We start from the raw sequence: 25,556 nt of genomic DNA, 5'->3' as shown, positions 1-25,556 counted from the left end.
GAGGTCGCAAGCCAACATTGGGCTTCCCATAAAATGAGATAAAAATCCCAAGTTGGGTTTATGGGTTCTGGACATGGTGAGACATCTTCAGACCCTAGTTGTTCCCAGAATGTGCCAAGACAGACCCTAAGATCAGGGGAGTCAGGGCATTTTTTTCTATGAAGGACCAAAATAAAACAAACCAACCAGTATTTACTGACCTGTAAACCAAACATAATCTGTGGTTCCCTTTTTCTGTGAGCAGACAGGGCCATGTGACAATAAAACTTTATTGATAAAAATCACAATGTGACTTGCACTGCCTTCAAGGGTCACAAATAGATTTTTCTGTAAAAATATCCACTATTCTCCTGATGTAATTGTTGCTCTGAGGCACACTGTTTTTGTTGCTAACCTAGGCCTTGTCATGGAAGCTTCTAGCCTCTGCACAATCTAATTTAGGCCTGGAATGTTTTTGGCTTCTGAGGCTTACTGCTGAATAAGCTCACCCTTGTTATGCCTAAGTCCTCCAAGAGACCACCAGGAACACAAGTCTGATGAAAGACACACAACGGTCTTTATTCAAGCTCAAGCTTGGGTCACAATCCTTGGGAGAGCAACCGTCAGCTCCAAGGGAACGGGGTTTTTAAAGGGAAAAAACAAGCAGGGGCTTCCAAGCCTTAGTGTTACATAGTTGGACAAAGGGTAAAGGAAGGAAATACACTTTGACTTAATTGGTTAACAGCACCTGGCCAAACCACAGAGAGTGACAGCTTGCCAAGAGAAGCATGGCAACCCTGGGAACAACTTAGGCTTTTCTTAATTGTCCCTGTCTTTATCGGTCTGCCTCAGTTGCTATGCCTTATTGTAACTGCCAAGAATAGTCTGTGTTTTGTTTCTGTTTTTTTTCTCAGAACTTAAGAGTGGGAACCAAGGTACTCCAAGGACAAGCTAACCTTTGATAGAATCTGAGAAACAACATAGAGTTAGTTCTGGTAATTTAACCCTTTCATTCTTCCCTCTACTTCTAACTTTAGACCAATCTTGGGCTCTTTAGAGGCCTCACTCCTCAGTATTGAATGTTCAATATTAGGACCTCATTATCATTAAGTGAATAGTTCCCAACCTCTGTCTAACAAAGGCAATCAAAGTATTCAATATGCCAAGGGGGGCCAAGGGTAGGCACAAGTAACAATATCAGCAAGGGTTCTGTTAAGGCAGATAACAAAGTACTAAACCAAGGGGAAGCACTAAACCAAGATTTAAACCAGTTTTGGCTTGCTTTGTATTCTTTTTCATGTTTCCCCAGGTTTTCTCCAACCTTAGCCAACAGAATTATTATACCAGGATTTAAACCATTCTCTGGAATCCTCTCTTTCCAGTGTCTATCCAGGCTTTTTGTTATTTTTGCTAAGGATTTCCTAAACATTCCTGAGTGGTTTACATGGTTTACATAAAAACAACATTGCTCTCTATGGGCTGTACACAGCCTGCCCTGCTGTAAAGACAACAGATCCAAGCTGCTTCTGTTCTGCTACTTCTGCCAGGGAATCAACATTCTTTTCTAAATTGGTGATTGAGTTTTCAAGGCATTGAATATCTTTATCAATATCTGACTTTAAGCTGTTATAATTCTGGCTTTGTACATCCAGTGCTGCAATACCAGTTCCTGCTCCAGCTAAGCAGGTCCCCAAGTTAATAGCTAATGTCAGGGAGCCCCTTTTTAACTCAGCATTTCAGCCTATTAGATAGGATAAAGGACGATAGATCTCTCTTCTGTAATTTCTTCATCTGACATTGGGACAGAGATATTGAAGACCCAGGAAGGCTGAAAGGCTAGTCAAAAGCTAGGCAACAGGGCACCATCTAATTAGTGATCCAATTGAAGAGACAGGATCGCCTTGCCTTCGGCTGGACCAGTTTACTTCAGCTCTCAGCAAGTCCAGATCTCAGCTTGCAGTTCATAGTTGATCCCTGAATGGAGTCTGTCAGCCAGGTAAAAATCTGCTGAGACAAATTCAGACTAGAGACAAAAGTTAAAAATTGTCTATGGGGAAAGTGAGGAATCCCAAGACCACGGGAAAAATTTATCTGGGGTCCGTTTGACCTATGGCAGATCCAGGTCTTCTGACTTTTTGATTTCCTGAAACTCATATGAATTTTAGTTTACAAAAGAAAGTATATTAGTATCACCATTGAATTGAGATCCATACTTTAGAAAAAGCAGGTAACAGGTGTCTACAAGACAGCAGAAATAGACTCATGCCATTAAGATCTAGTAAAAGCTATGGCTTAGGGGTCAGATATACACATTAGACAAATGTTTTTAACATAATTAAAAGCTCCTTTAAGTCTCTCCAGAAGACAACCAAAGAGAAATTAAAATCTCGAGCTTGTGACTGGATAATAAGCAGTGCTCCATTAGCTTATCAGAACTCTTGATCAATGCCATAACTCTGAACCTCTGAAATCTTATAAGAACATAAGCATAACAATAGCAGAGGTGGGGGAGAAATCTGAAATATTTTCCATTTTTAATCTGCCATAAATTGTTTTTATATCATTATAAATTATAATTTATATTTTAAAATTTTTATTTAGATCTTTCAATCTTTCTTGAATTTATCAACTTTGAAACATTTTTAGACACTTAAATTTTTTATATTTTTATAATTTAAACTTTTATATTTTTTACTTTATATAAATTTTATATCTTTCTATCCAGTTATTCATAATAAGACATAAGCAATTAACATGAGACCTATGAGCAAGGCAAATCTCTTTGCCTTTTTAAATAAAAGATCTAGTACCTAGTAGTTCTAAATAGCTAATGAACTGACCAATGAACTAACAGTAGATCTAATTGTCTACTCTTTAGCTGCAAAGTTACCATTAGCTTAGCTTAGCCATCAATGTGATCAGAGTCCTGAGAAGGATAAATTATAAGCTAAATGAATCTGTATCAATCAAAATGACGGAGTCAGTCAGTCCACCACCTAGGCAGTTGTTCCTGGCTCCTGTGGTCTCATGGCATCATGAGCAGAAGCAGTCCAGCCAACAGGCACAGAAGATGAGAGACTGTTTCAGTGGAAAAGAAGAACATGGGAGATTGGCCTCACCTTGCCTTTAGCAATGTGAAACAATGACTCCCCAGGTGTCCACAGCTCTGTCCTTAGGCTGGGCCCTAGCAGTGGGCCAGTTGGGGCAGTCTCGCCCAGTGTTTAGCATACCACAATCCAGAGTTGAAGTCATCTGTCATTGTGCCCAAATCTTCTTGGAGACCTTGGGGAGCTACTGCCAGGATTTCGGGACTCTGTCATAATAAGCTTACACATGTTAAAATGCCATATTCTACAGATCTCTGAAAAGCTTGAGGGCCAGCATATGAGTTACTCTTTGTCTATCCTTAGCTATCTGCCCTAAACGGCATCCTGTAAAAGAGAATGCTATAATCTCTAATTCTGACATATATCTTAGATCAGTGTTTTAGAACCATATCTGTTTCACGTAGATCAAGTAGATAGGCAAAGTAGTTAGCTGTCCTAGGCTTAACCTTGAAAACATACTAGGTAAAGCACAATCTTGTAATGAACTTCAGTCATTAACATAACTTTAAATATCTTTCTGAACTAAAATCAAAGCAAAACTTTCAATCAGTTACAGTTCATGGAGGGGCTAGTTAAGTCTTGCTGATCCTACCACATTGCATTAAGACTGAACAGCAAAAAGCTTAAAGGACAAAAGTTTCACTCAACACTAAACAGAGAACTAAACACAACTGGCACCCTTTCAGCAAAAATGGACTATTCTGGATACCAGATCTATAGGCCAGAAAGAAACACCACTAACTCATTTATTTAGGAACTGGCAATCAGGCATATATTTCATATAATGGTTAACAACAACTTGAATATAACCCTGTATAACCTGGGCTGACAGAATTGCAGTCCTCTTCCCCCTTAAAGAGCATAAGCAAACATTTTGTATTGAAGAATCACCAGCCTTTTAAATATAGAACAACATATTTTACAGTTCTTTCTCAAATCATATTTGCAGGTATGAGAAACCAAAGCTAATATAGTTCATATGCCCTCTGGCTTTCTATATGTACTCTGACCTTCTATGACATTCTATATTCCTTCAGGTTAGGCTTTATTAGCTCTGGTCTTCTGGTTTAACCAGACATTTTTATTCCAGACAAGGTATTCTTTTCCTTTTTTTTTTTTTTTTCTTCTTCTTCTTTACTACCCCAGGCTCTTGCTTTTCAGACAACATGAAAACTTCCATCAACATCCTTTTTATCATTTCTTTATTAAGTCATCCCATGCGTTTTTACCATCTTGACATGATACATTGCAAAAACTGCATTTTTCTTAATTGACTCAAACAGTATGTCTTGGTTTCATTTGGTAAAATTAATAAAATAAATACCAAAGTCTTTTGACCTCCCCCAATGGGTTGAGAAACTGTTCCAAGTTCCTTGTTAGACTGACCAAGGTCATTATTTTAAAATGCCTGATAAACTTTAAAATGTTTTATAGCCTTAAACATTTAAATATTTTCCAGAACCTGTTTTTGCAATATTAAAATACAGAGTGAAGTCATAGAACATAACCATAGTTTTTAGAAATTAGAGCCAAATTTTATCAGTGTAAACAATTCAGTGCCTCTAAAGTCAATACCAAGTGTATTATTTTGATGTTATAAACTTTGGCTGCCAGAAAGAAAAGTTCTTGTATACAAACACATGGAGGTGCAGCTTTAATATCTCATATAAACAGAGTTTCAAACCTTATTTTTTTTATAAACCTGGTTTTAAAGACAGAACAGAAATTGTATAAAATCTTAACATACTCAATAAACAATAATCAGTAATCAAGACATAGGAAACTTATATATTCAGAACAGACAAACTCCAAAATTTATTTGTACTTCTTTTAGCTGTAATTTCAAGAGAGGAGCATCTTGCTACCTGTTGAATCCAATTCTTATGATCATAGAGGATTGTAGCTTTCTTACCTGAAAAGCTGCTGTTGCCCCTTTAAGAGCTGCCTGCTTACCCAGAAACCTCTCCGTAGGTGTGCTGCATTTCCAAGCAACCCTTCTCCAGGAAGACCTCCACCACCAGAGACCCAGCAGTGGTAGAGACTAGAGCATTGGCAGAGACCTGCCAGACCAGGGCCTCCCAGAAATGGGCAAGAGCTAAGTCCAGAGAGTTAGCAGCTGTCTGTCCCATAGCGTCCTCACAGTCCAATACAAACAAAGACTCAAAACACAAGGAACAAAACAGAAAGGCAAACACGAATAAGGTAGCTGCTCCGCAACTGAAAACAGAAATTAATCCAAAAGACTGGACTCTCAAATTCCTCCTACTGAATTTGAAAGCAACCCAGAGAGGAAAGTAACCAACAGTGGGATTACTCGTCCACCAGGTGGGATTCCATGTCCACCAAAACTGATGGGTGGGATTGCTTGTCCACCCCAGGGACAGGGACGTCTCCCTTGTCCCCCACAGCTGTGACTGTCCAGTGAATCTGCCCTTAGCCACATCTTGCCACTTGTACAGACACCTTGAGAATTTTCAGAACATAGAGTAAACACAAACACAGACACTGCACAGAGACACTCATGCACTTACCGGCCAACACAAGATCCTCTGGGTTGGAGTCCTGGAGGTCTGGGAGATTCCAGATGAGGCTCCAAATGTTATCCCTAGGTCACTAGACCCCCCCAAGAGACAACGAGGAACACAAGTCCAATGAAAAACACACTACATCCTTTATTCAAGCTCGAGCTTGGGTTGCAATCCTTTCTGACACAACAGGTTAGGAGAGCGACAAGGGAACAGTTTTTAAAGGGAAAAACCGCAAAGAGGGGCTTCCAAGCCTTAGGGTTACATAGACAAAGGGTAAAGGAATGAAATGTACTTTGACCTAGTTGGTTAACAGCACCTTGCCAAACCACAGAGAGGAGAGTTTGAGTGCTTGCCAAGAGGAGCACTGCTACCCTAGAAACAACTTATGTTTTCTTAAGCAATCCTGTCTTTATTAGTCTGCTTCGGTTGCTATGTCTCAGTGCAAGCTACTGAGAACATTCTGGTTTTTGTTTTTGTTTTGTTTTGTTTTGTTTTCTCAGATCTTAAGAGTGGGAACCAAGGTACTCCAGGAACAAGCTAACTTTGGATGAAGTCTGAGAAACAATATAAAGTTAGTTAACCCTTTCTTGTTCTCTCTGAACTCTGGCTGCCTGGTTTAACTCAGCTGTTCTAGCTCAAACTCTTCTCCAAGCTGAATGATTTGCTCTGTTTGGCCTCACAATAACTCTAGTAACCCGTTCTAATCTTCTGTCTCTTCCTTATCCTCTGGCTCCCTCTGTCTTCACCTGTGTCTAGTTTGTTCTCTCCTCAACCTGTCTCTATAAAATTCTCCTGGTAAAACTGCCTCTGATTCCCACAAACTAACCTGCCACAAACTCAGCTCCACTGCACTGCCTCTCAACTCACTGTTCAACTGAACTGACTGACCAAAACTGACTAGAATTATCACAGACACACACACACATCTTTTGCCAGAGCAGCCATGTTCTGAATTAAAATTCCTCTACATATTTCATTGGATTGTTTCTCTCTCTCTCTCTCTCTCTCTCTCTCTCTCTCTCTCTCTCTCTCTCTCTGTCTCCAAACATTCAAACATTGAAAAATGTGAGGAAGATTTTTCAGCCCTGGGCTGTTCTGAGTCAGCTCAGGTTCTGGCCCAAAAACCAGTGACCCTGTTCCAAGCTGCCAAGAAAAGATACAGAGGTCCCTGGTTTCTGCCTTGAGCTGTTCCATTGGACCTGAGATGGTCACGTGCATGCAAGTCAGGCTGGCTCGTTATTCTTGTTGTTTTCAGCAGACACTTCCTGTTTTGCTAATTAAGCCTCCTGTTTTGCTTGGATATGTTTACTTGGAAACCTATATAAGTGGTTTACTCTGTAACAAAGATGGTGCCTTGATCAGAGCACTGTCTTGGCGTCACTTCTTCGTGTTCTCTGACTCTTTTAATTCCTAGACCCTTGTGCAGGCAGTTACTATTGGTGGTCGCAGGTGACTACACTGCCTGGCTCACTCATGGAGTGACTACACTCATGGAGTCCGATCCCCTTAACAAATCACAGATATGTCCAAAAAATTCTTTATGTTGAAGGAGGCTCTGAAGGCACAGCAGTCACCCACAGCCAGCTCCAAGAAGGAAGAGGAGGCCCTTTGAAGCCAGGTGACAGCCATGCAGCACAGGATGGAGATACTGGCTCTGTGTAGCAGGAGAGGGGTGGTGGGAGCCATAGACAGAGCAGTCAGTGTACTGGTGGGTGTTAGGAAACTTGCAACTGTGAAGGTTACACGACGGGTTCACAAATCACACCACGAGACCGGTTCCATATGGGAGGTTTATTAGGGGAAGGGAAAGGGGGTCGCAGAGAGATTAGGCAGAAGAGAAAGAGAGAGAGGCAGGGCTCCAGGAGCTCTCTTATAAGGTGACCCAGGGCATGCCCAGGTGGTTCCAGGTGATCAGCGGGTGGTCTTCTTGGTGGCTTCACAAATGCCTGATACCCGGTTTGTGAGGTCCCTTGCGGGTGGCCGTAGAGATGCCTGCTTACTGATCCCAACAGTGGGCATGCCTGGCAGGATGCAGGCTGGGCAGGGTACCACAGACACCTCCCTGAGTCAGCCATCAGCAGCTACTGAACCTGGGGTTTTGACTCAGGCAGAGTGTGTGGGTGTGTCTCACTGTGGCTGGGCCTCCAGTTCTCTCCCCTTTCCTCCCAAACTGCCTTCTTTCCTTCCTTTCCCTTCCCTTCTTGTTCCCTTCCTCCCTATCCACCTTTCATCTGAGGCAGGGTCTCATGTAATGCAGGCTGACCTCAAAATCACTATATAGATGGATGACCTTGACTCTCTGACCACTCCCCTGAGTCCACAGGAGGAGGCCCAGGAGCATGGCACCGTGGTGGCTTTATACTGCAGTCATCTCCTGTATGCCATTCAGGTGAGTCCCCTGCCTCCTGACTCCACCTAAGGGTGCCCATCTGGCTTTACCATTATTCTGGCACCTCCTGGGCCCAGTCTCTCCTGTTCAGAGCCTGCCTGTGGCTTCTGGGAACATGCCTGTGCAGCAGGGACCTTCCTCATGGAGCATTGGCTCTCTTGGGTTTGAGTGGAGAGACTTGCAAGGGGCAGGGAAGCACCCAGCAGGTGCACCGGACAGATGGATGAGGATGTACAGTGCATTCTCAGCCAGATCCTGCAGATGCAGCGGCTGCAGGCACAGGGCCACTGAGGACTCAGCTCAGACATTCAGTCTCCATCCTTCACCTCTGCAAGCTGAAGCCACAGACATCACCACCTTCCCACACACCTAAGGAACAACAGGACTCAGCATGCAGTGGGAGACCAGCCTGGGCCTCAGCAATGGAGCCCAGCTCACCCATCACCCAACAGCTCCCTGCACTCTGGCCTTCTGATTCCCGTCACTCTCCGTTCTGACGCTAGATATACCACTACATCACAACTGACTACCCAGGTGTAGAAGATCAATGAGAGAGAGAGAGAGAGAGAGAGAGAGAGAGAGAGAGAGAGAGAGAGAGAGAGAAGAGTAGAAAAGAGAAGAGAAGAGAAAAAGAGAGAGAAGCAGTGTGGGACGCTGGGTGAGGGCATGCTAGGGAAGACTCAACACAGTTTGTTCTTCTGCATCCATAACACAATTATGTCAATAAAAATGAGTGCCGTGCAGTATTTAAAGTTTGCTTCAGGAGGGGAGACCCTACGCAGAACCCACAGGGAGGGGATGAGGTGGTTTTGTTTTTCTGAAACAGGGTTTGTCTGGTAGCCTTGGCTGTTCTGGAATTCACTCTGTAGACCAGGCTGGCCTCAAACTCAAAGATCCACCTGCCTCTGCCTCCCGGGTGCTGGGATGAAAGTCGTGTATCACCACCGCTAGGCTATATAAAGTTTTGTCTTTATCTTCACATCCCAGGTTCTCACCTTGGAACCTGGGGACCCAATTGCTGGTGATTCCCGTCTCAGACCAAGCTGGCATAAACGTCTGATGTCCTTCCTTCACCTCCCAAATGGTGGCGTGATAGACTAGTGCTACCCCAGAACCTGGGAAAGAGTTACTGTTTCCCTAACGATGTGCAGCAGAGAAAGATGTGGACAATCCTAGGTGTGCCTTACTGATGCCTGGTGACTATCGATCCGGTGGTTTCACTTGATGCTCATGGGCTGGGCATCTTTACAGCTGTGAGGAACGGTCTGCGTAGGCTGGACACCTAGTGCCCGCACGAAGGGGCAGTGCCTGCTGAGGGCAGGAAAAGTGCAGGGACGACATTGCAGTACGGGCGCAACTTCCACCGCAATGTCCGACCCCGCAGGTCCGGACAGTTGTGCGTCTGTCAGGGAGGGAACCTGGAGCGGAGGTCAGGGCTGGGAACCACCTCGCAGGCGGCGACACTTCTCAGCACTCTCCCTGAGGGCAGAAGCACTCCGCTCCTGTCGCTCAGTCCGCACTAGCCAATCAGGGCCCCGAGGCGAACATCGGCGCGGAATGGGGAGGACACTTCCGGTCCGCCATGCTGCCGGCCCGGCTTTGTCTGAGGGAGGCTCCAGTTCCCGAGAGCCGCGCGGCGAGCGGCTGCCGGGAGCCGAGGAGAGCGGGGCGAGCTCGGAGTCGGCGCCATGGTGAGCGGAGCCGCCGTCCCCACGCGGGGAGGAGCCGCGGGAGCCGCAGTGGGTTCGCCCCGGGGGCGGGGACGGGAGGCGCCCGGTGTGATTCCGCTTGTTCCCCGAGGTCCCGGCACCTCCCAGGCGGAAGCGGGATCTCTGAGTGACTGAGCTCACTGCGCCTGCGCACAGCATGGGAAGAGGGAGTGGACGCTTAGACACTGTCCACGTCATCCTGCAGGGCGCGCGCACGCGCGGCGTTCCTTGTTTGCTGACTCGCAGACCCTAGTTTCTCCAGTGTCTTCTGGAAGTTCTGCCCTTGGCACTTGATGTTCAGGTGTCGGATCCGCCCGCGTTAGTTCTGTGCGGGTGGAAAGTCTGTGTTATTAGTACATTTACATGTAGATGCCAGGGTGGTCAGTCTCCTGTGTTAGTAAGTTCAGAATTCCTGGATTGTCTGGCCTCGTGGGAAAATTGGCCCAATATTAATCGTGGTTTTCTCGCTGAGTGTTCTCTTATGTTCTGTTGATGTCTTTATTCTTTCTCACACAGCACAGACTTTATTGCGGCTGTGTGAGAAGCTTTGAAGTCAGGTGGTGACACTGTGTGCGCTGTTTATTCAGTCTTGTGTTGGTCCTTTTTCATTCATGATGACCTTAAGTCATGAGTTTCCTGTTCTTCATAGCAGAAATCCTTAGACTTTTTATTGGGCTTTTGTTGAATTTTTAGCTCAAATTATGTACTGAAATAATATTAAGACTTCCTGTCTGTGATCATGGATTTTTTTTTGTCCTTTGATCAAGTTCCTTGATTCTTTTAACTACAAAGTTATACTTTAGGCTTTAGATATTTGTCACAGTTTTTTGTATTTCTGTCCATTTTATTGTGCTTACATATAACAGATATATGCATATAACAAATATGGGGATCTGCCTTTTTTTCTTAAACTAAATTTCTTACATATGCATGAGTGTTTTGCTTCCATATATGTGTGTTCATAACTTGGGTGTTTGGTGCTCACAGAAGACAGAAGAGGCCATCGGATGCCCTTCAACAGGATCTATGGATAATTTTTTGCCACCATGTTAGTGCTAGGAACCCATGTCTTCTGCAAGAGCAGTAAGTGGATTTAACTGCTAAGGCAACTCTACATTCCTAAACTTGACAGATACTGAAGGTTGTGTGTGTGTACATGCACAGGCTAGAAATTGAGTATTAAGAGAATTGTGGTTTGCTCTAAAATCCGTGTGTGGGTGCTGGGAGATGACTGACAGGTATGCTGATTACATTTGGTCAGCTTGTCAAAGCTAGAGTCAGACTGCTCTGTGGACAAGTGTATAAGGTATTTCCTTGATTAATGATTTATATAATAGTGCTCATCCAATTGTGTTTGATGCCACTCTGGGCAAGTCTTGAGTTGAATAAGAAAGCAATCTTAGCAAGCCATGAGATTAGGGCAGTGTGTTAGTCAAAGTTCTGCTGCTGTAAGAGACACCATGACCATGGCAACTCTTACAAAGGAAATCATTTAATTAAGGCTGGTTTACAGTTTCAGAGGTTTAGTCCATTCTTGTCACAGTGGGGAGTATGGTTGCACATAGACCTTAGGTAAGGAGAGACATAATTTTGAGCCAGTGATTCTGTTTGTTTTTATTTTCATTATTTCTCATTTACTTTATTCACTTTATAGCCCCTTCCTTCCTCCCCTCTCAGCCTCACCTTTTCTCCTTTTCCCCGCCCACTCCCCTTTTTCCTCAGAAAAGGTGAGTTCCCTTTCAGCTCATCAAATTGCCTCAGGACTGAAAGTGTTCTCTTCCCCGTGGCCACTTAAGGCAGACTCATTTGTCTATATGACTAAAAGCTAGCAAATGAGCCTGTGTCCAGTGTAGTCCTCACTTCCTTCAAAAGAGTACCTACTTGAAGCCTAAGCTGCCCAGCTGCCACATTGTTGTAGGGGCTGTAGCTCCAGTTCATGCATGGGCCTTGGTTGATGCTTCAGTCTCAGAAACCCCTCTGGGTCCTGATTATTTGGCTCTGTTTATGTTTTTGGGTTTTGTTTGTTTGTTTGTTTTTGTTTTGTTGTCTTTTTGTACTTGTTTGTTTGTTGGAGCTCCTGTCACTTCCAGGTCATTTTCTCTTTCCTCCCACTATTTCTCCAGACGCACCATGCATCCATCAATGTTTGGCTGTGAGTCTCAACATCTGTTTTGAGACACTGCTAGGTAGATCCTCTCAGGACAACTGTGACAGGCTCCTGACTGTGAACTTAACAGAGTATCATTCATAGTGTCAGGGGTTGGCACTCTCCAATGGGTTGGGTCTTTGGTTGGTCCAGACATCGTTTGGGCATTCTGTCAATCTGTGCTCTGTCTGCTGTCTTTATCCGTGCACATATCATAGCCACGGTAAATTCTGGGTTGAAGTTTTTGTGGGTGAATTGGTGTTCCCTGCCCTTTACTAGAAGATTAGTCTAATTAGAAGGTGTCCTCTTCAGTCTTTATGGTCTCTAGTACTAGGGTCTCTGCTTGAGTACCCCTCATATCCTCCCAGGAGTCTACCCTGACTGAGGTCTGCAGCTTGTCACAGAGATACCCCACTCTCAGTTTCTCTTTTCTCTATAAGTCTGTCTTCTTGCCCTTGCTTTTCTCAGGTCTGATCTCTACCCTCTTAACTCTCTGTAGCCTCTCTCCTAGCTTGTTCCTTCTCTTCAGCCATTACTCTCTCTGTTCTGTCTCTCCTTCTGAGTTGAGATTTATGCATCCTCCCTTGGGTCCTCCTTCCTACTTATCTTCTTTGGGTCTGTGTTTCATAGTGTGCTTCTTTTGTCTATATGGCTAAAAATCCCTCTATAAGTGAGTACATACTATGTGTGTCTTTCTGGGTCTGGGTTACCTCACTCACAATGATCTTTCTAATTCCATCCATTTGTCATCAAATTTCATGATTTCTTTGTTTTTAATAGCCAAGTAGTACACTTCTATTGTGTAAGTGTGCCACAGTTTCTTAATCCGTTCTTCAATTGAGAGACATCTAGGTTGTTTCTAGATTCTGGCTATTATGAATAAAACTGTTAAGAACATTGTTGAGCAAGTGTCCTTGTGGTTTGGTGGAGCATATTTTGTTTATGTACCCAGAAGAGGTATAGCTGGGTCTTGAGCTAAAATTGTTCCCAAAATTCTAAGAAAGTGCCAGGCTGATTTCCAAAGTGGTTGTGCTAGTTACATTCCCACCAGCAATAGAGGATTGTTCCCTTTTCTCCACACCTTTGCCAGCATGTGCTGTCACTTGAGATTTTCATCTTAGCCATTCTGACTTGTGTGAGATGGAATCCCAGAGTCATTTTTATTTGCATTTCCCTTATAACTCAGGAAGCTGATCATTTTTTAAGTGCTTCTCAGCCATTTGAGATTCCTCTGTTGAGAATTCTCTGTTCTGTGCCCCATTTTTTAATTGGGTTATTTTGGTTTTTGTTGTTTGATTTCTTGAGTTCATTATATATTTTGGATATTAGCCCTTTGTCAGATTTTGGATTGGTAAAGATCTTTTCCCAATCTGTAGGTTGCCTTTTTGTTCTATTGACAGTGACCTTCGCTGTACAGACACTTTTCAGTTTCAAAAAGTACCATTTATTATTTTTTGATCTTAGAGCCTGAGCCGTTGGTGTTCTGTTCAGGAAGTAGTCTCCTGTGCCAGTGAGTTCAAGGTTCTTCCCCGCTTTCTCTTCTAATAGATTTAGTTTATCTGGTCATATTAAGGTCTTTGTTCCACTTGGATTTGAGTTTTGTGCAGGTAGATAAATACAGATCTTTTACATGTAGACATCCAGTTAGGCCAGCACCATTTATTGAAGTTGCTTTCTTTTTTCTATTGTATGTTTTGGCTTCTTTGTCAGCAAGTGACCATAAGCATGTGGGTTTATTTCTGGGTCTTAGCTTTGATTCCATTGATGGCACTAGTTCATGCCAGTGCCATAAAATAGTTTTTATTACTATTGCTCTGTAGTATAGCTTGAATTCATGGATGGGGATACCTCCAGAAGTTCTTTTATTGTGTAAGATTGTTTTAGCTATTCTGTTTTTGTTTGCTTGTTTGTTTGTTTGTTTTTCCCCTTATGAAGTTGAGAATTGTTCTTTCCAGGTCTGTAAAAAATTGTGTTGGTGTTTCGATGGGGATTGCTTTGAACCCATAGATTGCCTTTGGTAAGATGGCCATTTTTACTATATTAATCCTATTGATCCACAAGCATGGGACATCTTTCCATCTTTTGATATCTTCCTCAATTTTTTTTCTTTAAAGACTTGAAATTCATATAGGTGTTTCGCTTGCTTGGTTACAGTTACACCAAAATACTTTATATTATTTGTGACTATTTTGAAGGCTGTAGTTTCCCTCATTTCTATCTTATCCCATTTGTATACAGGAGACTACTGAATTTTTTATTTAATCTTGTATTCAGCCATTTTGCTGAAGCTATTTTTCAGCTGTAGGAATTCCCTGGTAGAATTTTGGGGGTTGCTTAGGTACACTATCATATCATCTGCAAATAGTGATACTTTGACCTCTTCCTTTCTGATTTGTATGCCCTTGATCTCCTTTAGTTGTCTTACTGTTCTACCTAAAACTTGAAGTACTATATTAAAAAGGTATGGCGAGAGTGAGCAGCCTTGTCTTGTCCCTGGTTTTAGTGGAATTAATTGATTTGAATTTCTATTCATTTAATTTGATGTTCGAAATCGGCTTACCCTCTATTATGTTTAGATATGGGCTTTTGCTTCGCTGATCTCTCCAAGACTTTAATCATGAAGTGATGTTGGATTTGGTCAAAGTTCTGCATCTAATGTGATATTTTTACTTTGAGCTTGTTTATAATGGTAGATTACATTGATGGATTTTCTGATGTTGAACCACCTTTGCATCCCTGCGATGTAGCCAACTTAATCATGGTAGGTGATGTATTTGATGTGTTCTTGAATTTAGTTTGTAAGTATTTTATTGAGTATTTTTGCGTCGATGTTCATGAGTAAAATTGGTCTGATACTCTCTTTGTTGGGTATTTGTGTGGTTTAGGTATTAGGGTGACTGGCTTCATAGAATGATTTTGGCAATGTTCCTTCATTTTCTGTTTTGTTGAATGGTTTGAGGAGTATTGTTATTAGCTCTTCTTTAAATGTCTGGTAGAATTCTGTGCCCAAACCAACTGGACCTGAGCATTGTTTTTAGTTGGGAGACTTTTGATGACTGCTTCAATTTCCTTAGGGTTTATAGGACTGTTTAAACTGTATACCTGGTCTTGATTTAGCTTTTGTAGTTGAAATCTATCCCAAAATCATTCCTTTCTGTTAGATGTTTTTCAGTTTTGTGGACTATAGGCTTTTGATGTATGCCTAATTTTTCTATTTCCTCAGTGTCTGTTGAACTGTTGTTTTTTTTTTTTCCTGATTTTTAATTTTTATACTATACCTCTGCCTTTTAGTTTGGATAAGGATTTGTCTGTCTTGCTGATTTTCACAACGAACCAGCTCTTGGCGTCGTTGATTCTTTGTATCTTTCTCTTTTGATCCAATTTATTGATTTCAGTGAGTTTGATTATTTCCTGTCATCTTCTCTTTGGTGTATCTGCTGTCTTCTGTTCTAGGTCACTTAGTGCTATGAACTTTCCTCTTAGCACTGCTTTCATTTTGTCCCGTAAGTTTGGTTCTGTTGTGCTTTCATTTTCACTGACTTTTAGAAAGTCTTTAATTTCTTTATTTTTTCCCTGACCCAGTGGTCATTGAGTAGGAAGTTGTTTGGTGTCCATTTGTTTTAGGCTTTCTGTTATTCTTGAGTTCTAGCTGTGATCCATGGTGGTCTGATAAGATGCAGGGTATTATTTCAATCTTATATCTGCTGAGGCTTGCTTTGCAGATAGAGTGTATGGTCAGTTTTGGAGAAGGTTCCGTGAGGTACTGAGAAGAAGGTATATTCTCTTGTAGTTGGGTGAAATGTTCTGTAGTTATTTGTTAGGTCCATTTGATTCATGAGGTCTGTTAGTTTATTTCCCAGTTTAGTTTCTGTATTGATGATCTGTCTATTGGAGAGTGGGGTGTTGAAGTTACCCCACTATTAATGTGTGGGGTTTAGTGTGATTTAAGCTTTAGTAATGTTTCTATTACAAATGAGGGTGCCCTAGCATTTGGGATACAGATGTTCAGAATTAAGATGTCATCTTAGGGGATTTTCCCTTTGATGAGTATGAAGTGTCCTTCTACATAACTTTGGATTAATTTTGGTTGAAAGTCTTATTTTATTAAATATTATAGTAGCTATTCCAGTTTGCTTCTTGGGTATGTTTGCTTGGAAAACCTTTTTCTGGCCCTTTACTCTGAGGTAATGTCTATCATTATTACTGCGTGTGTTTCTTTTATGCATCAGAAAGATAGATCCTGTTTTCATATCCATTTTGTTAACCTGCATCTTTTTATTGGCAAGTTGATGGTTGATACCATTGATGTTGAAAGATATTTAAAGACCAGTTCTTGTTACTTCCTGTTATTTTGATGATGGTGGTAGAATGTGTGTGATTCCATTCTTTTGGTTTTGCTGATGTGGGGTTATTTATTCCCTGTGTATGGTTGGCCTCTTTGTGTTAGAGTTTTCCTGCTAGTATCTTCTGTAGAGCTGGATATGTGGATAGGTACTGTTCAAATTTGTTTTTGTTATAAAATATCTTGTTTTCTCCCTCTGTGGTGATTAAAAATTTTGTTTGGTATAGTAGTTGGAGTTGGCATCTGTGGTCTCTTAGTGTCAGTAAGATATCTGTCGAGGCATTCTGGCTTTTAGTTTCTGATGAGAGTTCAGGTGTAATTCTGATAGGTTTGCTTTTATATGTGACTTGGCCTTTTTCTCTTATTCTCTCTTTGTTCTGCCCATTTAATCATTGAATTATTATGTAGCAGGGGTGATTTTCTTTTCTGGCTCAATCTATTTGGTGTTCTGTAAGCTTCCTGTATGTTTATGGGCCTGTCTTTCTTTAGGTTGGGGAAGTTTTCTTATATGATTTCTTTGAAAATATTTTCTCGTCCTTGAAAGCTGAGAGTTGTCTTCTTCTATTCCTATTATTCTTAGGTTTGGTCTTTTCATAGTGTCCCAGATTTCATAAATGGTCTGTGTCAGGAGCTTTTTAGACTTAACATTTTCTTTAACTGATACATCAATTTCTTCAGTCCCCTGAGATTCATTCTTCCATCTCTTATATTTTGTTGGTGATGTTTGTGTCTATAGTTCCTGTCCTCTTCCCTACGTTTTCCATTTCCAGTATTGTCTCAGAGTCTGTGTTTTCCTTATTGCTTCTAGCTCCATTTTTAGGTCTGTAACAGTTTTATTTCCTTCTCTTGTTTGATTGTAGTTTCCTATATTTCTTTAATTTTTTTAAGGGATTTGGTCAGTTCTTTCATCTGTTTGAATGTATGTTCCTGTGATACTTTGAGAGGTTTATTTTCTTCCTTGAATGCCTCTATCATTTTCATAACCTCAGATTTAAAATCTTTTTCTTGCTCTTTGGGTGTCATAGTATCTCTGACACTTACTGTGGCAAGACCACTGGTTTCTGGAGGCGCCCTATGGCTTTGAGTTTTGTTGCTTGTATTCTTACACTGGCCTCTAGTCATCTGGTTGACTCTGGTGTTCACCACCCTTGTGGTCCCAACACTGGGCTCACTGGCTTTATCCTAGCTGGGCCAGGCAGCTGGGGAGCAGGTGAGAAAACCTCTGAGCTGAGAACTGCTTGGGTGCCTCACAGGCCTCCCCGGCTTGACGGAATATGGGCTTTAGTCCTACACCAAACTCACCTTCAGTAGATTCACTGTCATTGCTGGGCTTCCTGTTTCTGACCCATGTGAGCCAGGCAGCAGAGGTGCTGCCAGAAAGACCTCTGAGCTGACAGGTGCTCAGTAGTTCCCCAGATCTCTTCAGGATGGGGACACAATTCTTAGTTTTCTACTAATGTAACCCTTTAACATAGTTCAGTCAGTAAGTCTCACCAGTTCTGTAACACACATGTATTGGCTACTTTAGGACACAGTGACCTATGAGGATGTGCATGTGAATTTCACTCATGAAGAGTGGAGTTTGCTGGATTCTTCCCAGAAGAGTCTCTATAGAGATGTGATGCTGGAGACCTACTGGAACCTCACTGCAATAGGTAAGAATGATAGTTTTCCTTCACTTTCTAAACAAGGGGACAAGCGTTTGTTGGTCGTTGCTGCACTTCTGTGATCTCTGTTGTATAAGAGGAAGAATTTGTGAATAATCAGGCCTGGTTCTCAGGTTTACCAAAGATACTAACTTAAAATTTGCATAATTTACAATGATAGATGATAAGTTTTCTGGTGCCATCTTTTAGGTTACAAATTAGAAGACCAGAATATTGAAGAATACTGTCAAAGTTCCAGAAGACATGGAAGGTAAATTTTACATGCACACTGGTACAGATGTGTCACTGAAGAGTTTTCAATGGGCCCTGCAATTTTAAAGAAAAGCAGCAGTGTAAACAAGCACAGCCCAGATTTATGTATATTGATGATTGTTAAATTCTCACAAAACTGTGTACATGAATTTCAGGTAGCTGACCTGTGTTTGCAAGGTATTCCTCTAAGAAGCAAGACAAGCAAACACTATGTAACATATAACACTATTTTAGTCATAGCCGCAAGAGAGCCATTTTGAAGAACTTGTCAGTTTGTTTAATTTTATGCCATTCAGTTATCATGAAAGGCATACACATTGATTAGGGGATCCGTGTGTGTCCAAGATCTGTTATAAGCATGTAGTAAAGCTATTGTTAACCCCATACCTATAGTGACATTCCAAAGTTTAGTGAGAGGAACAGTTTGTGGGAGGCACGAATGTTGTTGCCATGGGCATCCTTAATCTTACAGCACATGTCTATGGGAAATAGAAAGTTAACCTGTGTGAATGCAGTGTGAAAACCTTTTGTTTTTTCTTTTTGTTATTTCTCCTTTAATAGCTACAACATCTGTCACTGTGGAAACAAGCCTTGTGAGCATAACGGATATGGAAAGAAGCAGTGTGCCTTTACACTGAACAGTTTTCTTCAAATATATGAAAGAATCCATAGTGAACAAAAACCCTATGAATGTAATCAATGCAATAAAATCTGTGCAAATTTCCATAGTCTTCGTGAACATGAAAAAAGTCATATTAGAGAAAAACCCTATGAATGTAATCACTGTGGTAACACTTTTCCAAGTTGCAGTTCTCTACAGATCCACATAAGAACTCATACGGGAGAAAAGCCGTATGATTGCCACGAATGTGGTAAAGCCTTTGGATGTAGCAGTCATCTTCAAATACACAAAAGAAGTCATGTGGTAGAGAAACCTTATGTTTGCAATGAATGTGGTAAAGTATTTGCACTTCGCAGTAATCTTCAGAGACACAAAAGAAGTCATACAGGAGAGAAACCCTATGATTGCAATGAATGTGGTAAAGCCTTTACAAGTCGCAGTAATCTTCAAATACACAAAAGAACTCATACGGGAGAGAAACCCTATGATTGCAAGGAATGTGGTAAAGCCTTTGCAACTCGCTGTCGTCTTCAAAAACATGAAAGAACTCACACTGGAGAGAAACCTTATCAATGTAATCAGTGTGGTAAAGCCTTTACAGGCCACAGTCATCTTCAAATACATGAAAGAAGTCACAATGGAGAGAAACCCTATGAATGTTCTCAATGTGGTAAAGCCTTTGCACAGAATGGTGATCTTCACAGGCATGAAAGAATTCATACTGGAGAGAAACCCTATGGATGTAATCAGTGTGGTAAAGCCTTTGCAAGTCGTAGTAATCTTCGAAATCATGAAGAACATCATACTCTTGAGAAACCCTATGAATGTACTCACTGTGGTAAAGCCTTTGCATATTGCAGTAATCTTTATATACATGAAAGAATTCATAAGGGAGAGAGGCCCTATAAATGTAATCAATGTGGTAAAGCCTTTGCACGCTCCAGTTATCTTCATATCCATGAAAGAATTCATGCTGGAGAGAAACCCCATGAGTGTAGTCAATGTGGAAAAGCATTTTTATTTCCCAGTAGTCTTCAAATACATGAAAGAACTCACACTGGAGATAAACCTTATAATTGTACTCAATGTGGTAAAGCCTTTGCACGCCGCAGTCTTCTTCAGGTACATGAAAGAAGTCATAGTGGAGAGAAACCTTATGTGTGTAATCATTGCAGTAAAGCCTTTGTGTGTCGCAGTAGTCTTCGAATACATGAGCGATCTCATACTGGTGAGAAACCTTATGAATGTAATCAGTGTGATAAAGCCTTTGCAAGTCGTAGTAGCCTTCGAAATCATGAAAAACATCATACAGTTGAGAAACCTAATGAATGTACTCAGTGTGGTAAGTCACTTGCATGTTGCAGTCATTTTCAAATTCATGAAAAAGGTCAGACTGCAAAGAAACTCTATGAATGTACTCAATGTGGTAAAGCCTTTGCATCTTGGAGTAGTCTTCATAATCATGAAAAATGTCATACTGGAGAGATACCCTATGGATGTAATTGAGGCTGCAAACTTTTGGCACATCACTGTAATCTCCAAACACATCAGAGATGTGCTGGAAAGAAACGATACTAATATATAGTCAATGTGATAGTGCCTCTACATGTTACACGCTTATTCAAAGGCATGCAAGCATTCCTACTAGAGAGAAGCACCATAAATCTAATAAATACAGGAAAGCCTTGCACAGCAAACAGTTTTTCTCACTGAGCCATCTCAGTGTCGTTCATGCAAGATTAGTAGAACCAGTTCGTCATTAAAATACTGTCCTGTTTCCAAATTGTATACAAAGTGTTATCCAAGGAGAGAGGAACACAGTAATTTGAATAATAAACCTGTTTAAAAATGAAAATGATATTTACACTGCCATCCATTTTTATGGGTTATTTTAGTTTTTTCTGAGGAATAAATTCTTGTTCTTAACACTTTCTCAGAAACACAGCTGAATACCAGAGAATTGTCTGTAAAGTGGGTAAAGGTGGTTGATGCTAAGCTGATGACCTATGTTTATTCTCAGGGGGATCCACATGACTCATGCAAGATTTGTTTTCTGATTACTATGTGTACTACTAGTTTTAAGGTATGTCATACTAATATAATAGGTCAAGCAATATTTAGAGGTTTCTGATAGCAAGATCCTCGTGCCTCGATTATGGGAAGCATGGTCATTTGCAAAGAAAGTATGAACAATCTCAGTCTCAAAATGGCTGGTGCATTAACTGTGAGAAATATAGTACTTTGTTCTGCACTGGAAAGTGAATGAGGCATCTCTAAGGGTCTTTTAATATAAACCAGAATGATGGCCAAGTCTTCCAGTGGTGTGTAGGCAATGTGGCAAGGGTTGCCGTTGGACCGGTGAATGTAGGTTCAAGATAGGTATCCAAGACAGTATAAATATATACCCACAAATGCATAAAAAAACAACAAGATAAAGTTCTTCTTCTGGTGTTACGTAATGAGAAGGCTCTTTCTTTTAGCAGTACTAAAAATCTTCACACACCAATGCCAAAGCATCAGGATGAAATGAATTCTGAGTCCACAGTTTAAAAAGGCTGGACTCTTTCCATTCCATATATCTGTTCATTTATTGTCATACAGGATATCACAGTATAGCCTAAATTGGCCTGAATTTGCAATGTACCACTGACTAGCCTGGAACTCATGGAATCCTGCATCAGTATTCTAAGTAGTGAGTTTGCATGGGTGAGACAAGATGCCCAGTTTCTGTCTCCTTAAAACAACAGACTAGGGGCTGAAGAGATGGCTCAGCAGTGAAGAGCAGTGACTGTTCTTCCAAAGGACCTGAGTCTGGTACCCATTTAGCAGCTCACAGCTGTATAATTGCAGTTCTAGGCGATCTGACCCCCCCCCCACACACACACATACATGGAAGCAAAACAGCAATGTACATAAATTTTTTTCTAGAAAAAAATATATATTTTTAAATAACAGACTAATTGCCTGAGGGATGGGTGCTGAGTGAAGTTGCAAGAACTGTCACCGTGGTGCCCTCGCCTTCCTGCCCCAGGCTGTGGCTCCTGTTAGGTACCATAATAGGAGCTGTTAAAATGTTGGCACCTTGGCCTCCTGCTATTTTGAGGTACTGCCATAGGAGTTGCCCATGGTGGCGGCACCTACTTTCCTGCCTCAGCCTGCAGCCATACTGAGATAGCACTGCTGGACACCTCCCTAGGTATACAGTGATCATGCTGCAGCCAAGAAGGTCTTCCTATCTTACCTTACCGATGGTTCTGATATAGGGAAAAGGGTGTGAATAAAAGCCATGAATCCCTGAGCAGTAAACCCTACCCCCACCCCAGTAATCCTTGAGCTTCCCACAATCCTTGAGTAATCCCAGAGCTTGCCAAACTCAGGATTTAAAATTACACCAATTCTCAGTCTGGAACTCTCTGCCCTGAAAAGCCCAGCTTCCTAAGAAATCCTGGATAAGCACTGCTCTTTGTTCACCTCCCCGCTGTCTTCTCCCAGGAATCAACCCTAGATTCATCCCTCTACACCCTGGACCCTCCCAATAAATCTCATATGAGATTTGCTGCTTGGTGTGACTCTTCTTGGGAGAAGCCAAGGAGCAATGAAGAGAAGTGGAACAGGGCTGAGGCTCCTGAGCTCCGTGGCTCAGCTGGGAATACCCTCCCCTGGGAGCTCACTGCCTCTGCTGAGGAGGCTTCTTCTCAGAGCTGTGTTTCCTAAGCTTCCGTACATCAGGATGCTCTTCCACCGAGATGCAATCCCACCTCAGGGATGTGTGGTTCCTGGGCTCCTGTGTCTCAGGATGCCCTTCCATTGGGACACTGTCCCACCTCGGAGGTTTGTGGTTCCTGACCTCCTGTGTCTTAGGATGCATGTCCATTGGGATACCTTCTCTCCTCAGAGCTGTGGTTCTTGGACTTCTGAGCCTTGGGATAGCCTTCCAGGCAAGCAGGAAGGCCAACAAAGACCACTTCTAGATCTTATAATGTATGTATTTCTAACACCCCAGAATGTCATTGATGAATTCATCATGAATCCCTTTATTGATAAATGGTTAGTGGCCAGAAAGGGAGGGAGTTGGAACGGGAACAGTATAATCCTTCTGCTTCATGCTTATCTAGGGCATTTAGCTTCTTGAGGCAAGTCTGAGTATCACTCTTAGGGTATAATTTTGTGTTGTGGGCCTCTGGATCTGTGGTTAGGGGCTGGTGATCTGGTAATAATAACTGGTTAAAACTCTGATTAGAAATCTTTTGGATTTGTTTTTGAAGAAAGAAATCTAGATAAGTTTAGGAAGCAGATACAACTAGTATGATCAAGAAGGCACCCAAGGGGCTGGAGAGATGGCTCAGCTGTTAAATGTAAGAAGAGAGCCAGGCACGGTGCCATATACCTGTAATCCTAGCCTAGGGAGGCAGGGACAGATGTATCTCTGTGAGTTCGAGGCCAGCCTGATCTACAACCAAGAGTGCACAGAGACATTGTCTCAGGGAAAAAAAAAAGAGTAGGGAGTTTACAATTCCCTCTGAGGCACCTTTCCACAGTTCCCTCTGTACCATCTGGCTGTTCTGAGTTCAATTCCTGGCAACCATATGATGGCTCATAACCATCTATAATGAGATCTGGTACCACCTTCTGGCATGCAGGTAGAATGCTGTATAAATAAATAAATAAATCGTTTTTTAAAAGAAGTATACAGTTCTAGACTATATTGTCAATGATCCACTGGCCTGAGACATGGAGTTGTTTCTTAAGATTTCTAGGAGATCCGTCTGAACTTGTTGGATCTTGTCTTTTACTATACCCAATTGGTTAACATAAATGTGGCATTCCTCACCAAGGAAGAGAGAAAGGTCACCTCTCTCAGCTGTTAGTAAATCTAGCAGATATGCAGAGTTTAAAGTCTGAAATGAGATGGTAAGGCAGGGAAGGGAGATATTTTCTAAAATGGGGGATATCAGGAATGTGAGGAGCTCTGAGGAGCCCTGGACCACACCTTGTACCATGTCCCTATACCTAGGGGTTGAGAGAATGGGATGTGTACCCTCTGTGTTTTGACTGTGCATGATGGACAACTGTGGCAAATGTTATAGTAAAGTTTAACACTGACCCCCATCTCCCATTTGTGGTGCTATGGGTCCTTAACAAAGGATCTGTACATTCTTTAAGAGAGTTATGTCAGTAACTTGAGTGAATTAAAATGTTGGGCATAGCTGAAAGGGCTGGTGATCTGGTAATAGGTAAGTGTAGAGTCTTCTACTGATGCTACCTGAAGAAAGAGAACTCTGGAAGTGGTAGTGTTGGGGACCATATACCTGTAATCCCAGCACTTGTTAAGAGACATAGTCTATATAGTGAAAAGAAGACTGCAATAGGTGACTGGAAGGTAAGCCTTTTGATTTGTATAGCAGAAATTTAGGTGCAGCTCACAGACAAGGAGTCCAGCCTTGGTTAATATGGTCCAATTTTTAAATTGAGGGGTGTCCAGCTCGACCTTAGAAGGTAAGACCCTATATCTCTGGCTGGACAGGGAGAGGTGTCTGCCTGACTAATTTGCAGGGATGGAATACAAAGATCATCTATATATTGACTAAAGTTGGATTTGGGAAGAAGCAAAGAGAGTAAGAAGCCAGAGCCTGGCCAAATAAATGTGGGCTATCCCAGAATCCTGGAGTAGGAGATCCAAATGAGTTGAGAAGATATGTGTTTCTGAGTTGGTCCATATGAAGGCAAAGATATTTTGTGACTGTGGGTCAAGAGAAATAAAAAAAAGGCATCCTTGAGGTCTAAAACAGAGAAATGAGTAGTCTCTGGGTGGATGGTAGGTAGGAGAGCATAGGGGCTGGGTGCTACAAAGTGAAGGGGAACTCCTGATAAACTGATTAAGTTGGAGATCCTGAACCAAGTGATAGGTTCCATTGGGCTATTTCATGGAGGTAGAAGTGGGATGCAGAAGATCCTTTCCTAAGGTCAGAGGTCAGAGTCTTAAGTCCCCTGAGGTTTTGGAGAGGACGTGTATTGAGTGTGGGTTATATATTTGGTTGGGTTTTGAAATTAAATGACAAGTGGAGGTGGAAGTGGGATATTTGGCTATAGAGGAAATTTTGAGTGTCCCATACCTGGGATCTACCTGAAAGGCTGGTGAGGGAAAAGATGTGTCACAGTCTGTAGTTTGGAGGAGGAGTGGGGATCAATTGGTCAAGTGGGTGAGAGGAGCAAAAAAAAAAAAAAAAAAAATAGAAGCTCCCACTTTGTCTAGAAGGTCCCTTCTCAGCAAGGAGATGGGAGGGACAGATTGGTACTACTAGGCAGGAATGGGTAAGGGGTGGGTAGCCCTACATATCCAGCTAAGTGGTGGGGTTTGGTGAGCCTGGTAATGATGTAAATAGAGAAACAGGAAGAAGAGGTGGGTCCCCTCAACTCCATCAGGACTGAGTAGGTGGCCACAGGATCCTAAAGGAAACAGACAGATCGCCCTGATACTGTCAGAGATGACAGTGGTCAGGCTATGGGAGCCCAGGCCCCATCAGTCATCCATAGCCAGACCAAGGCAGTTTGGCTGAAGGATGACCTAAGTTTGATGTCCCCATGTCAGAAGAGGCATGTAGGCAGTCAACAACCCACTGTCCTTTTGATGGCACCTTGGACATGTTTTGGGTGGTTTACAAGGATTCGGATCAGCCCAAGCCCAGTAACCCTCTGACCATATTTGAAACAATAATGTGGAGGTTCTTGGGCTTTGGGCAGCCAGGAAGCCTGGGCTTTTGCTTTGGCTGCTGAGAAGCCTTAGCCATCATTACATATTTTTGTTTTGGGACTTT

At 42.1% G+C, this 25,556-nt stretch overlaps 2 protein-coding genes across 11 annotated transcripts in view; both read left to right on the top strand.

Annotated features, from left to right (window-relative positions):
• Nucleotides 1-9,173, top strand: part of LOC110562039 (zinc finger protein 431-like) — a 69,754-nt gene extending 60,581 nt beyond the window's left edge. Inside the window, exons 5-7 of one of the 3 annotated variants that reach the window (XR_009587188.1) lie at nucleotides 894-974; nucleotides 6,115-8,003; nucleotides 8,991-9,173. Coding sequence is in view for 2 of the 3 variants with exons in the window: in XM_060371235.1 (XP_060227218.1) it covers nucleotides 894-934 (41 nt within the window). In the remaining variant the exon portion in view is untranslated. Of the gene's footprint in view, nucleotides 1-893; nucleotides 975-6,114 lie in introns of all 3 variants that reach the window. The other 2 variants (XM_060371235.1, XM_060371236.1) reach the window with 2 other exon arrangements.
• The window catches only part of LOC132648783 (zinc finger protein 431-like), an 84,905-nt gene extending 60,570 nt beyond the window's left edge, over nucleotides 1-24,335 (top strand). The window contains exons 1-5 of one of the 8 annotated variants that reach the window (XM_060371240.1): nucleotides 9,827-10,013; nucleotides 10,700-10,795; nucleotides 17,729-17,855; nucleotides 18,057-18,117; nucleotides 18,681-24,334. In XM_060371240.1, the coding sequence (XP_060227223.1) occupies nucleotides 10,778-10,795; nucleotides 17,729-17,855; nucleotides 18,057-18,117; nucleotides 18,681-20,247 (1,773 nt within the window). In that variant the 5' untranslated portion in view covers nucleotides 9,827-10,013; nucleotides 10,700-10,777 and the 3' untranslated portion in view covers nucleotides 20,248-24,334. Of the gene's footprint in view, nucleotides 1-9,612; nucleotides 9,695-9,825; nucleotides 10,110-10,141; nucleotides 10,796-12,159; nucleotides 13,876-17,728; nucleotides 17,856-18,056; nucleotides 18,118-18,680 lie in introns of those variants that run through there. The other 7 variants (XM_060371238.1, XM_060371245.1, XM_060371242.1 and 4 more) reach the window with 7 other exon arrangements.
• The last annotated feature ends 1,221 nt before the right edge of the window (nucleotides 24,336-25,556 follow it).

This window comes from Meriones unguiculatus, chromosome 17 (assembly GCF_030254825.1).
Source record: "Meriones unguiculatus strain TT.TT164.6M chromosome 17, Bangor_MerUng_6.1, whole genome shotgun sequence".
Taxonomy (NCBI): Eukaryota; Metazoa; Chordata; class Mammalia; order Rodentia; family Muridae; genus Meriones; species Meriones unguiculatus.
Note: the sequence above shows the minus strand (reverse complement) of the source record. Positions and strands in the feature narration are given on the sequence as shown.